This window comes from Podarcis cretensis (genome assembly GCF_951804945.1).
Source record: "Podarcis cretensis genome assembly, chromosome: 8".
Classification (NCBI taxonomy): Eukaryota; Metazoa; Chordata; class Lepidosauria; order Squamata; family Lacertidae; genus Podarcis; species Podarcis cretensis.
In genome coordinates this window covers 37,620,448-37,634,894 of record NC_137177.1, presented here as the reverse complement: position 1 = coordinate 37,634,894, position 14,447 = coordinate 37,620,448, and the positions used below count along the sequence as shown (strand labels likewise).

The 14,447-nt window shown below is 42.0% G+C and overlaps 1 protein-coding gene across 2 annotated transcripts in view; it reads right to left on the bottom strand.

Annotated features, from left to right (window-relative positions):
- Positions 1-14,447, bottom strand: part of NLRC5 (NLR family CARD domain containing 5) — a 58,872-nt gene that overhangs the window by 22,755 nt on the left and 21,670 nt on the right. For both annotated transcript variants that reach the window (XM_079988362.1, XM_079988363.1), the window contains exons 12-26: positions 14,348-14,410; positions 13,674-13,757; positions 13,502-13,585; positions 11,988-12,077; positions 10,941-11,006; positions 10,532-10,603; positions 9,288-9,371; positions 8,898-8,981; positions 6,677-6,766; positions 6,014-6,061; positions 4,910-4,993; positions 3,711-3,794; positions 2,923-3,006; positions 1,803-1,892; positions 1,033-1,095 (exon numbers count right to left, since the gene is read on the bottom strand). In XM_079988362.1, coding sequence (XP_079844488.1) covers positions 1,033-1,095; positions 1,803-1,892; positions 2,923-3,006; positions 3,711-3,794; positions 4,910-4,993; positions 6,014-6,061; positions 6,677-6,766; positions 8,898-8,981; positions 9,288-9,371; positions 10,532-10,603; positions 10,941-11,006; positions 11,988-12,077; positions 13,502-13,585; positions 13,674-13,757; positions 14,348-14,410 — 1,170 coding nt within the window. The remainder of the gene's footprint in view (positions 1-1,032; positions 1,096-1,802; positions 1,893-2,922; positions 3,007-3,710; positions 3,795-4,909; positions 4,994-6,013; positions 6,062-6,676; positions 6,767-8,897; positions 8,982-9,287; positions 9,372-10,531; positions 10,604-10,940; positions 11,007-11,987; positions 12,078-13,501; positions 13,586-13,673; positions 13,758-14,347; positions 14,411-14,447) is intronic.

The window sequence follows — 14,447 nt, the reverse complement described above, 5'->3', positions numbered from 1 at the left end:
GGAGAAATCGAAATTAGAAACAGAACTGTTAGAACCCAATACTAAGAATTTATCAAGAATGTATAACTTGCTGTTGAAGTGGAATACAATAGATGAGACAGTGAAGCCAGCTATGATTAGATGGGCACAGGACATAGGTCATGACATTATGTTTGCTGACTGGGAGCAGTTATGGACCACAGGTATTAAATTCACGGCATGTAATGCCTTACGAGAAAACATTATGAAAATGATTTACAGGTGGTACATGACTCCAGTCAAGCTTGCGAAGATTTATCATTTGCCCAATAACAAATGTTGGAAATGTAAAGAGACTGAAGGTACCTTCTTCCACCTTTGGTGGACCTGCCCAAAGATTAAGGCCTTCTGGGAAATGATTTATAATGAGATTAAGAAAGTACTTAAATGCACCTTTCATAAGAAACCAGAGGCATTTCTCTTGGGTATGGTCGGCCAGCTGGTGCCGAGGAAGGATAAAATCTTCTTTTTGTACGCTACTACGGCAGCAAGTATTCTTCTAGCAAAGTATTGGAAGACACAAGAGCTACCCACGCTGGAGGAATGGCAGGCGAAAGTGATCGACTTTATGGGACTGGCAGAAATGACCGGCAGAATCCGCGACCAAGAGAAAGAGACTGTGGAAGAAGACTGGAAGAAGTTTAAAATATATCTTAAGAGCTACTATAAAATTGAGGAGTGCTAAAATGCTAAGGGAGAGGAAGACGTAGAATTACAGCGGTAAATTTTGTTTGATTTAGGGTGAAATTGAAAAGGAGAATGAATTTATATTTAATTGGCTAAAAGGGTTGTTGAATAATTGTTAAAAATAAAAGGATGCAAAAAGGGGAAGGTATGGGGAAGTCCGAGAAAAGAGGCTTATGGAAATAAGGTTAAGAAATTATGAATTTATGTGTTTGTTTGTATGTTGTTTTTGTTGTGTTTGTTAAAAATTGGAAAACTAATAAAAATTTATTAAAAAAAACAAAAAAAAACAAAATTGTCATGAAATAAGGATTATCGGTTTGCACATACCTGCAGCATATTTCTTGGCTTTCTTTACTTTTCACAAAATGCAGAAAAGCATTTTCACTTGATCTATAAACACACAAGGAAATACCTTGACTAGGAACTGAGGCAGCCTTCAACCAGACGTTATTGCACTACAACCCACATCCTCCCAGATGACTGGCTATTGTGGCTGAGGCTGATTGGATTAAAGTTGAGGTTATTCCAGATCCCTGCCTCCCCCATCTCTGATTTCCACCCACTTCACTTTCGGGGGGTGGGGTGGTGCTAAACAAGGAGGATGCACATCCAATTGCCCATCCCAAAGAAAGCACAGGAGAACATCTGCTGTTTTGTGTATTCTAGTCAACTCTACTGAATTTCTGCAGCTGTTGGGTGCAATGAAAAGGAAAACTGTAGAAATAAAGGGATGGAATTAAGAACATAATAACTTAAGAAGAGTCCTGCTGGAGGAGGCCAATGGCCTGTCTAGTTTAGCATCTTGTTCTCACAGTGGCCAATGAGATGTGTATGGGAAGCCTGGACCTGAGCACGACAGCAGTGCTCTCCTCTCTAGTATTCAGAGGCAGGATGCTGCCGACACTGGAGGCAGAACATAGCCATTGTGGCTGGTAGCCATGCACTGATCTAAGGATTAATATTATGGAGCTTCTTCACCTAGAATTGCAGCAGGAGTGAAGGCTCTGTTCTTTTGACTCTTGGGGATCAAGTTGGAAGGGGAGAGGAGGTCAGAAGTTCTCCATGTCCTGATATTCCTGGAGTCATGACCCTCTTACCTGACTTCCACTCTGCAGATTCTCTTACACTGGTTAACTGAGTTGGCCAGCAAGCAAACACAATGTGATGAAAACTTGCTCTCTGTGATGCTGTAGGAGAGAGGTGGGAAGAAGCAGAAATGTCCAAATGCTGAGTTGAAAATAAGTCTGTGGATCCCAACTGTCAATAGATCAACTGTGCCTATGGAGCCATTGCAAATATGGCAGTTAATCAGCAAGGTCAGTAATTCATTATTTCTATTACTATTTGTTACATTTATTTATTACTTACTACAAATAGGTCTCAAAGTGACTTATAATTCTGAAAGCATGCATGATACCAAATTCAAATTAAAAACATATTTACTTCTTGGTGTGTTTTGTGAGTGTGTCAAGAAGACACACCAAGGTGGCATCTCAACATCTTCAAGATGCTTTTTGCAAATGTTGGCTGAGTTGCAGTGATTCTCTCTCAAAGAACTGAACACTCACTGAACGAGACAGTGTACCAAAAAAGGGGGTCAACATGTTAGGGTTGACCACGGAAAATTCCATGTAAAAATGGTTTGAGTGAATCAGCCCATACTTAAGTGTTTCCCAGTATTGAGAATATAATGTAGCAAACCTGGGCAATCTTGACCAATGTGGTGTCCTCCAAGTGGACTACAATTGGACCACAATTCCCATCAGTCCCAACCAAGTAGGGATGGGTGAATCTGTCAACTTCAGTTTCCCTCAGTTTCTCATTGCCCCAATTCTCCCCCACCCCTCATTCCAAGGCACAGGTCCTCATCCTTCCCCTAACCCACCAACTTAAACTTTGACAAAGTGCAGTGGCCTCCTCAGAAGCAAGCTGCATTTGCGTGTCATGAAAGAGCAATGAATTGTGAATCTTCTCATGTATTTTTATTATTACCAATTTTATTTTTATTGCCAGGGAATAGGAAAGATGTTTGTGGGTTTATTTGCCTCTGGCAGCCTTGGACTGTGAGAGGGGGAAACAGAAATAATCATATTTGGGTCATCCCTGGGGATCTGGCACGTGAAGCTTCCTTGGGCTGAGTGAGACTGCTGGGCCACCTAGCCCAACAATGTCCATTCTGACTGGTAGCAGTTCTCCAGCAGAGGCTCCCAGACTCACCTTAAGAGCTCCACACTGTTGAAGTAGGGCAGGAATTTCAGAAGTCGTTCAACACTTTGATCATTCAGCGAGTTGCCAGACAAGCTACACAGCCAGGGTGGAAAATTCAAAACATTATTATTACCAAAACATTTATATCCACCTTTCCTTTGCCTAACTCATTGTGGAGTACATGGTTTTCCCCTTCTCCATTTGATCCTCACAACAACCATGTGAGGTAGGCCAGGCTGAGAGACTACAACTGACCAATTGTCACTCAGTCAGCTACATGGGCTGAGTAGAGACTTGAGCCCTGGTCTCCCAGGTCCTATGCCAACACTCTAACCACTACGCCACATGTTCTACAAACTTGTTGGAAGAAGGAAGTCTACTATGGACAAGTATGATGGGGGAAAGCCATGCCCAATAGCTTCATAAAAGGGGCTAGGTGGGCCTTCCTAGGGAAGGAATTCAAGACTTTGGGTGCAGCCTTTGTGAAGGCCCTGCCTCATGTCCCTCCCAAATGAGCCTTAGAATTGACAGAGCTGCAAGAAGGACCTCTCCAGAAAATCTGAGGACTTACGAAGGCTCATTCTATATTCATTTGCATTATTTTTTCCTACCAAAGAGCAGCCTATTCCCAAATTGCATTATGGGAGGATTATGCATTAAAACACTGGATACCAATAGGAATTTAGTTTTGCGTTCTTATTGTATTAATCTGGCTACATAAACTGAGCAGGTCTATAGGCTTTAAATGAATAAGATTGGTTCATTCACACAATGCCTACTTGACCTTGATCACTTACTTGATCTTGGTCAGTCCAGAACATGTACTTAGACGTTTAAACAATCGGTCAACATCCTTTAGGTCCATCATACTTTCCGTGAGACTGAAACACAGAGCCTGATTAGCACTTCGAATATTTAAATCAAAGTTTAGCACAGCTTTAGTTCTATTTGATGGGTCTACTGGAGAAAGAGATGAGTTAAACTGAGGGATTGTGCATGTCCTTTATTCAGGAACCTATAACATCAGTAAAATGTAATTATATTTTGTGGGGGGGGATGTTGAAACAAATTAATAATTATTGTTGTTATTAGTAGTAGTAACAAAATGTTGAAGCAATATAAAATACTTATAATAAAGTAAAAATTAAAAAAAATGCTGAAACAATATCATTTTCACTAAGATCCAGGCTAACTTCTGAAGTCCAAGCATCATTTTTTATTTTTGTTAAAAACACAAAAAGGTATTTTCTGTAAGTCTGTGCAGGATTCCAACAATGGAAGAAAATGAATATTGTTTGTTTGCTTTATTTAGATGCTACTGCATCTAAATGATATTACAGTAATTGCAGTGTTGTGTTGTTGTTTTTAAATGCTACTGTGATTATTGTGAAAAAAGCAGAACACAAATATCAATATTTTTGAAAGTATAAAAGAACATTTGGGAGATCCTGTTATGGCCGCTAGCTGACTATTCCTTTGTCAGGTTCCTGGCAATAGTCTAGTGGGAACCAATGAGAACCAGTGGTTATGAGATGGTCTTCTTGTAGCTGGGACTCCCCCTTGTTTCCAAATGAGATATCCAGTAGAGCTTGGGGGAGGTGACACCTTTACTGCTAATGTGCACCATGTTAACAGTTTTGCAATAGAGAAGGAAGAAGGGGAGGCAGCTGGCTAAATGCTGATTGCTGCAGGAGGGATCTCTGGGGATCTGATCTGCTGCCTTGCAAGGGTGCTCATTTGCACCCTTGAGCCCCTCCATCCAATGCTCAGGTTGTGTATATATGTAAATAAAGCCCTATATCCTAAAAATACTTCATTCCAAGGAAACAGAAGCCAGGATTAGCACTCGGATCCCCTGGAGTATCTCACCTCTGAGAGATGGCATGCAATAGAAGTAATCCATCAAGCAGACACTACATTGCTGCTTTACTCCTAACACAGGTGCAGGGAGAGAGACAGAGAGACACACAAACACACACAGAGAGAAGCACCTTACCAAAAGCAGCGGTCATAGATTGAGTTAGGTACCGAATCCAGCAGCTCCCTTTGATGCTCACTAGTCACACGGAGCATTTGGGGACTGAAAAGAAAATCTACCAAGTTAGTCAACTTGAAGGGACATTTGGATTATGATTCCAATATTCTCCTCATTTGGATTTCTACCCTGGGGAAGACTGGAAATCTGAGCACCCTTGTCTTTTTTTTCTGGAGTGAAAAACCAGTGCATTATGAATCCCCTCCATTCTTCTCCATCACTCCATTTTCAGTCACTGGTTTTTGTACAATATCATCTACCCACAGAAAGTTCTTCCTAACGTTGATTAGGAATCTCATTCCTTGTAGTTTGAATTCATTTGGTGGGGTCCTACTCTCTGGGGGAGCAGAAAACAAGCTTGCTCCATCTTCCATGTGACAGCCCTTTAGATATTTGAAAAATAGCTCCCATATCACCAGGCTACACACCAGGCCTAAGGCTTGGTTTCGAGACCCTTTATCATCTTGGTCATCCTCCTCTGCCCATGTTCCAGCTTGTCAATACCCTTCTTAAATTGTGGTGCCCAGAACTGAATGCAGGACTCCAAGTGGGGTTTGGCCAAAGCAAAATAGGGCAGTACTATCACTTCCCTTGATCAGGACACTATGTTTTCATTGATGCAGCCTAGAATATCATGAGCTTTTTTTGCTGCTACATCACACTGTTGACTCACGTTAAGTTCGTCGTCTGCTTAGTCCCTTGGACCATTTTTACACGTATAGCTGCCAAGCCATGTGCCCCCCAATCCTATATTTGTATACCTGATTATTCCTGCCTAAGTGGAGAACCTTTCATTTGTCCCAACTGAAATTCATTTTGTTAGTTTTGCCCCAGTTCTCCAATCTGTTAAGGTCATCTTGAATCCTGATTCCATCTTCTATGGTGTTAGCTACCCTTCCCAGTTTGGTGTCACCTGCAAATGTGATTAGCAGCCCCTCTATTCCTTCCCTCATCCAAGTCATTTATAAAGATGGTGGACAGTGCTAGGCCGTGGACAGAATCCTGTGGCACCACACTGGTCAATGGTCTTCCACCCCAAAGTATACCAACAGGAAATACCTTTACCTTATTCTTTCCTCAAATGTTAAGTGAACTTTCTGGGTGCTTCCCAAACTGTAATGAGAAAGAGATTAGAATATCAATTTGGAATTCATGAATTTGATGGAATCTGTTTTAACTACATGCGTTAGAATACCTTGGTAAATTAGATATACAGTTGCTGTTGTTTTTAATAAGTTACCTTTTCCCCATAATCTTTGCAAACAATATTTCCCTAGGAACCCCTGTATTGTAGTCTTCTTTTTTAAAGATGGATTCAGTTTTACTATTTTGTACCACAGATATAATCATTTTTCATTTTAGTCAACAATTAGGTACATTCGATAGTGCCTTTTTCTAAAATGATATATAAATGTTTTAATGTTACTGGAGATATTTTATAAGCTGTTGGGAAGATATGAAGGAAAAATGGGTACCGATGGGAGGGGTAGTCTTACAATTGTTGTGGTTGTTCTTGCTTATGGTTCTTGCTTGTTCTGCTTATCTGCATTTGTATTTTTTACTACAAATTTAATAAAAATATTCTTTTTTAATGAGTTTTGCTCATTTGACCCTTCTTTTTTTTTTTTTTTAAAAAAAAAAGAAGGGTCAAATGAGCAAAACTGTGACCAAATGCAGGAATGTTATTTTTCAGACTGCTCTGGCAGGAGAAACAGCTGCTGGACCTACCATAGCTCCATGGACGTCATATGTTCCAAGTCAGCGAAGCATTGCACCAAGTGAAAGGCCCCATCCATAGACATGTTGTTATGATCAAGCCTAGAAAGCATGAAGGAGACCCAAGTCTGCAGAGGAAGAAAACTGCTATATAGAAAGTGCTCAGATCAGAGGTTGGTAGTACAGTGGTGCCCCGCAAGGCGAATGCCTCGCAAGATGGAAAACTCGCTAGACGAAAGAGTTTTCCGTTTTGGAGGTGCTTCGCAAAACGAATTTCCTATGTGTTATGTAGTGAAGTTTCACCCTGGGCCAGCAGGGGGATACTGTAGATAGTTTTCACTCAGGTCTGTAGATAGTTTTCACTCAGGTCCACGTTAGTTATTTTAGGTGGGAAACTCTGGGTTGTTGTTGCTACAATGTTGACAGCCGGCTGCCTATAAAAGCAGGCCGGCTGAGCTGTTTGCTAGTCAGTTCTATTCCAGCTTACAAAATAAAGAGCTGCTTTGGAGAAATCGCTGTGTCGTCTGCTATGTCAACCCACAACTTAACACTATGGGCTTGCTTCGCAAGACGAAAATGTCTTGCGAGTTCCTGCGGGTATTTTTTCCTTTCCCCCCCTTTTTCTAAGACGCTAAGCCGCTTATCTGCTTATCCGCTAAGCCGATAAGCCGCTAAAAGCCGCTAAAAGCTGCTAAAAGACGCTAATAGCGCTAATCCGCTAAGCCGTCAATGGGCTTGCTTCGCAAGACGAAGAAACCGCTAAACAAAGAGACTCGCAGAACGGATTCTTTTCGTCTTGCGAGGCACCACTGTACTGCGACCCCAAATGTTGTTACAAGGCCCCTGGTCCAGGGTAGCTGAGTTCTCCACAACGGCACTCCTGTTAGTGGCTGGAGATTCACTCGGTGCTGGCATGTTCCCATTAAGACCAGCAGGGATGAAAACATCTGGAGACCCATTAAGGTTGAGAAAGGTTGTTCTAAGGGATGCATTTCCAAAATGAGCTACGGTTTCTCGTTTTCTTGGGAATGTTAAATCGGGGTGCTGTTGGTTTTGTTACATAAGCTGTAGCTTGGATAAAGGCAGGGATTTATTTGATAAGCTCTTGCTTTCCCCAACAGGGCTGTTGCGAGTATAAATGCAACATGTAAGCCACCTTGAGCTTCATGGAGAAAAAGGTGAGATATAAATGCAAGAAACTAACTAACTTCGCCCCGGCTACAACCCCAATCAAAATCCCCCTATGCCTGCAATTCACAACAAGTGATGTCCAATTAATCGTACTCAGCGCTCTAGAACTATTCAGAGTGTGGCAAACCTGGGATATCATCCAATGGTAGGAGAGTTCCCATTGCCATCCTTATGAAAATCCTACATGTACCCCTGGAGTCCTGATTCTCACTGAGGTGGCAATAATTTGGGCTATCCCACTTCAGCCTGGACGTTTGGGTTGCACATGACTGAAAGGTCCTCCATACCAAATAAATTATACCCCACAGGGAGAAAAGTAGCAGTTCAAAGAGAAGGCTCACAGCCTTGCCTTCTCCCCTTGAAATGCTTCATTTCTATGTGCAGGGAATTGTATGGGCACACACTGCCTCCACCAACCATTATGTCAGTAACAATACAGTAATATAATACACTCCATCAAATATAAAATGTCAAAGAAAACAGACAGGCTCAGCAGATGAGACAGAATCATGAGATAGTAACATTATGTACTCAGAACAAAAGCCTACCAGGACTTTTTAAAAAGTCTTCACCATCTGCTGAAAAATAGCAAGAATGAGGGCCAGCTGAGCTTCCTGAGGACTCCTCCACAAAAGCTCTACCCATCTGTGGGACGCTCTCCCCAGGAATACACCCTTGGCACCAGCTGGACTATAATTTCAGCACCAGGTAATAATGGCTTTATTATCCCAGAGATATGGGCAGCGTTGATTGAATGGTTACAGCTACTCAATCTAGACTTGACTGAACGTCTTTTTACAAGTGTTATTGTACTGAAGTTGTGTGTTGTTTAATAAGTTGTTACTATTTAGTATTTTTATTGTCTTATAAACATTGGAAACTGATATCAGACTTCTTTTAGTATAAAGCAATATATGAATCTAATAAATCAGATCAAGGAGTTCCACAGTTTGGGGGCAGCCACCAAAAAGGCCCTTTTCCTCTTGCATCAATTTGTCTCCTGTCAGTCAATTAAATACAGAGAACCTGGACTTTCACTTACGTTAAAGAACGTAATGCGTTCAGATGAGGAAGGAGCTCAGCCACCTTCAAGACACCTGCGTCGCCCAGAGAATTACTGGACAAGCTACAATTGAAAGGAAGGCAAAATTACTTTTCCACTTTGTATTTATACATTATCATATAGCTTTTCTGGCAGAATGAATTATATTAGGTACAATTTATTTTCATTTCCATTCTTCCTCATGGAAGACGGAATGATACACAGTAAGGGGAACATCAACGAACCCAAAAAGTAGGGGTGCCTGTACACTCTTTTCAGACATTCATGACATTTACATGGAATTGTTTGTGTTGGCGTGTGAATGTCAACATTCACCAAAGCCTGGTTATTCAGTGCTAGGCATAAGTATGAAAATAAAAAGGAACTTACTCTAACTCAGTTACACCAGTGCACCTCCTCAAGGCGAAGCACAAGTTCTTCAGATCTCCATCCTGAAAATTATTGTCTGTCAAGCTGCAAAAGAAGGCAAATCATTCTCCAGATGCTCAAAAACCAGGTGTGTTTTCACCAGGGACACAGAAAGCTGACTCAGAGTCAGAGTGTTTGGTCCTCCAGCTTAGTATTGTTGACACTGACCAGCAGCTGCTCTCCAGGATTTAAGGCAGGGGACATTCCCTGCCTAACTTGGTTTCCCTCCACAGGTTGTTAGAGATCAGCTCCCACCACACCTTAACTACTGGCCCTGCTTAGGGATGTGGGTGAAAAATGATTCCATTTAAAGCCAAACCTATCAAATTTACACTTTCCAAATCTCTACAAAGACCAAAACACAGCCTTCTTTCCAAATTCACAATTATCCACATTTTGCAATGCAGCTCTCCAACCAACCAGTGTTTACAAAAAGGTAGGTATTAGGAGGAAAGGGTGCATAGAAGCAAATAAGTTAGTGAAAAGCAACATACAAAATGCATTATATTAAGAGAAACTGCTTGGAAAAATGTGTGCATAAGTCAAAACCATACACAAAAATATACTCATTGGGAGAATTTCACACTAAATGCTGAATAATTTTCAAAGTTGGCTATAGGCCTGGGGACAGAATCCCACAGATGTTCTGATGTATTAAGATAGGCTGTAAACAACAATTATTTGGAGAGGTAAAGTGGCACTGAAATTATTTAAATAAAAGAAATAAAGAAAAGAAACATGTGGACTTTAATATTGATTTTTTAAAAATTGTACATTAATGAAACAGACCTATGAGTGAACACATGCAATATGGACATGGACCCAGAAATAAACTGATCTCTCCATCCCTACTGACAGACCAGCAGGCAGAGATGGGCAGTCTCAGGTGTTCTGTGCCTGAATGACCAAGGAGTTGGATCACAGCCAAGAGTTTATAAGGCCAGGTAAAACCACCGTGGCCCTTTGCACCACCTGGCCTCTACTGAACCGAGAACTGCAAAACCACCTTCTGGCCATCCTCAGTGGTGGTGCTGAAGTCAGGAAAAGCCACTATGCTGAGGCAGAGGAAAAAAGCTTCTGGATCCCTCTGCCAATGTCCCTGATATAAGACCCCCAGAGCCTGCCTTGCAACCATGTTAACATGCAGTGAGCCATTATACGACTAAGAAATAAACTGTAAGCAGAAGTAACTGAGGTCACCGTACCATATTTTCCTCGCTGCTGCCGCCAAGAGATGTCCACCTGTGCTTGATAGGTCAGTGTTAAATGAGGAACTTCTGCAGCAAGGACAAAATGGGAAAGCATTACTAAAGGGGGATAGGGAAGGGGAAGGGGAAGGAAGGAAATATACAGGTTTGTGATGGGTCATAACTGTATAGCAGTAGCAATATGAACACGCACAACTGACCAAGTTTGTAAGTGTGGCTAAGCCAAACCTTGGTTTATTGCAAATGAGCGAGCAAGAGAAGAGATCAATGAGGCTTTGTCCTTCCTCCAGACCTTTTCCTGCTTTGCTGTGTGCAAAGCCTTGGCTTGGCTTACTGGACTACCTGAACTTGGGCTTGTGATCCTTCTCACTCCAGAAAGCTACAAGCAAGGTTTATGATGACGTACCTGGGCTGAGCACCGCCAGCAATGTCTTTGCCAACAAGGGTCAAGATTGCAGCTTGGTGATGAACACTAAAGATAGGAGAGAGATTTCCATAATGCCACACCTGGTTTAATTGTCCACAAACCCAAAATCTGCTTGCTGAACAGGAGGCTGAAGAGACTGTAAAACCAGGGCTGTTGTTTCTTTTCCTAGCCCTGGGCAAAGTTTGGATCGGGGTGGGATGTCTGCATGGAATATAGTTTGGGATCATGCCTGCTGCTGCCCCTGTTCCCTTCAACATGGACAAGTCCCATGCTTTTATGGTGACATATGATTCTAGGATTAATTAAGGTTGCAGTCCTAACATCACTCATCTGGAAGTTTAACCCCACCAAATTCCATGGGAGTTACTTCTGAGGAGACATGGTAAGGACTGCACTGTAATATATCAAATAACTAAAATGGATAAAATCAATCAGGATTGCTTTAAACTGAATGACAGCCCTAATTTCAACCATGTGGAAATACCCCGTGATCATTCAGAATGAGCAGAGGGTATAGCCAGTGGATGTTGGTGGAAGGCGAGGGACCAAACATAAATTCTGCCCCCCCCCCCAATTCCCTGTGTTTTCTTGGCTTCATTAAAGGCACTGCAGCCTCCTTAAGCAAACCAAGCATCCCTGGTCTTGTCGAGACTGTTAGGAAAGTCCCCATCTCCCTAAAGATCTCTCCACCCCAGCAGTCAACTAGCCAGTAGGAGAGCCAGTGTGGTGTAGTGGTTTATTCAAGGTTAAAGGCAACTATCTGTTTAAGGAGAAGGGCACTTTCCTTCCAGGCAAAAGTACATTCAGTGTGTGGGCCTGAGCTTTAAATGGACAGACCCAGGCTGGCAGAATTTTACATATCATGTAGTGGAAAAGAGAGAAATGAAGAGAGCTGTTACACCCTGCCTCCTAAAAGTTGCTTCTACATGCCATGGAATATCACAATGACTTGGTGCGGGAAAGAGGGAGAGAGATTGTGTTGTCAGTAAGAGATGAGCACCTTTTCTTGATTGAATGTATGCTTACCTGGCGTTAAGCTTCACTATATTTGGACAAAGACTCATTGACTCCAGGAGATAGAAGATGCTGTTCAGAGACAGCTGGTTGTTGTTTAAACTGCAGGAAATAAAACCACCCCAAAAAGACCCCCAAACACATTAGCTTCAGGAAAGTCCTGCAGCAATGAATACCACATTACTGGAGGTTTTAATAACATAAAGGTAGAATATGCTATATGTTCTTAGATTAAATCTCTTGAATTTCTACTTTAAAATAATTGCATGCAGCAGAGCTGCTGCTGCTGCCTTAAAGGACCTCTGCTGGTGACCCTGGAAAGTTTCTCTCAATTGGAGTGGAAGACAAACCAATGGTTTGAGGCAATACAATGCAGCTTCATCTGCTCTAGGGAGTCTCCATAGCTTAGAGGCAGAGCACATGCTTTGAATGCAGAAGGTCTCAGTTGTGATGAGTCCTGTGAAGACATCTTAGCAGGGCTGGTAAGAAGGGGAGCAGGATTGGGATAAGAATGTGGAACTGGAGGAATTGGATTCCAGGGAGAGGCCTAGTAAGCTGGGAGGGGACAGAGGAGGCACTGAGTGGACTGTCAAAGGAATCCCCTCTCTTTCTCTCGTATATAATTTTTATTAAATTTTCTGTTTTACAATTGAAAATACTCATTCTTACATCCTTAAGATACCAAGGACTTCCCTTCCTCTCTTTCCATGGTTCATTTTACATATAATAAATCCCTGCATATTATACAAAAACTATACCATTCAGTATTCCATTACTGCATCCATCAAAACTTATTGACACTGTTGAATTTATCTTAATGCTGCCAGAATTTTCAGCTGTACACAATTATATCCCATATATTCAATAAACATTTTCCAATCTTCTCTAAACGCATGTTCTTCTTGTTCTCTTATTCCATATGTTAAGTCTGCAAGCTGCGCACATTCTGTCAACTTATGTTGCCATTCTTCTTTGGTTGGGACCTCACTCGTTTTCCATTTCTGGGCTAACGAAACATGGGCCACAGTAATAGCATGCATAAGTAACCTTTTTTGACACCTGGGAATTTCAGTCTGAATTATCCCCAACAGAAAGGACTCTGGGGTTTTTTGGGAAAGTAATTTTAAACATTTTTTTCAATTCGTTATAGATCATTTCCCGATACTCTTTCACCCTTTTACAAGTCCACCACATATGAAAGAACGTTCCCTCCACCTCTTTGCGTCTCCAGCACTTCTCTGATCAGATATTAGGAATCCTCTCTCTCTCTCTGGGGGGGGGGGGGTGCCAGGGGGTAGACCAGACAATGGGCCAGTCATGTCACTTCCCTCACCAAGGACACAGAGATGGCATTCTTAGTGCAAGCTGACACAACAGACCCAGCCTACTTGAAGGGTTAGTGGCAAACAATCTGACCTGCTTTAAGGCAGTTTGCTACATTCAATATTTTTCACAGGACACACACTTTGTATGCCGAAGGCAGCCTTTCCCAACCTGGTGCAAGCAAACTCTCAGGAAACACTTACTTCAGAGGGCCAGAAATGCACATTCTGGGCACCATCTTCATCAGCTTCCTGCATCCTTCATCACCGAGTCGGTTACCTGACAAACTGACATTTGTTTTCCACAGTTTAATAACATGGTTGATCCAAAGGTCTCACTCAATTAGCAGGCAGTTGGGAGGAAGAGGGAACTTACTCAATTTCGGAAAGGTGGGAACACCTCTGGAGAACCTCAGCCAGCTCCTGTACCCACTGGGAATCGAACTGGCAATCCTGCAATCTGTATATATGGATATAAGACATCCATTAATATGGGTATGGGTTACCTTTGGCCCTCCAGACATTCCTGAACTCCCAACACACATTGGCTGATGGGAGTTGTAGGGACTGTACCTGAAGACCACTTCTCCCCATATGAAATGAATGAGACCTTGCAGTCATCATCTGAAGCCTTTCTTCGTGTGCCTCCTCCATGAGAGGTCCAGAGGGCAGCAACATGAAAATGAGCCTTTTCTGTGGTGGCTTCCCAATTGTTGGAACGCTCTCCCCAGGCCCCTTCGTTACATATCTGTAGGCGCCAGACAAAAACATTCCTCTTCTCCCAAGCCTTCAGCTAATTAAGCAATCTATGGCTTTTTATACTGGGGTGGAGGGTTGTTGTTTTCATTTGCTATTATGTCATGTATCGTTGTGTTTCGTATTGCAAACTGCCCTGTGATCTTCAGATGAAGGGCAATATAGAAATTTAATAAATAACAATAACAATAATTCAGCAACATCTGGAGGGCCACAGGCTCCCTTCTTCTATTTTGCAATGTATATCAGTTGCTCCTCACAAACTTAAATTTATTTATTTACCTACTTACTTACCGTAATATTAAAGTACTAGGCTTAGGCACATCTCCCTCTTCTTTTATTCCCTCTTTTTTCAATCTGAAAGCGAGAACACATTTATAATTTTGTTTTCCTG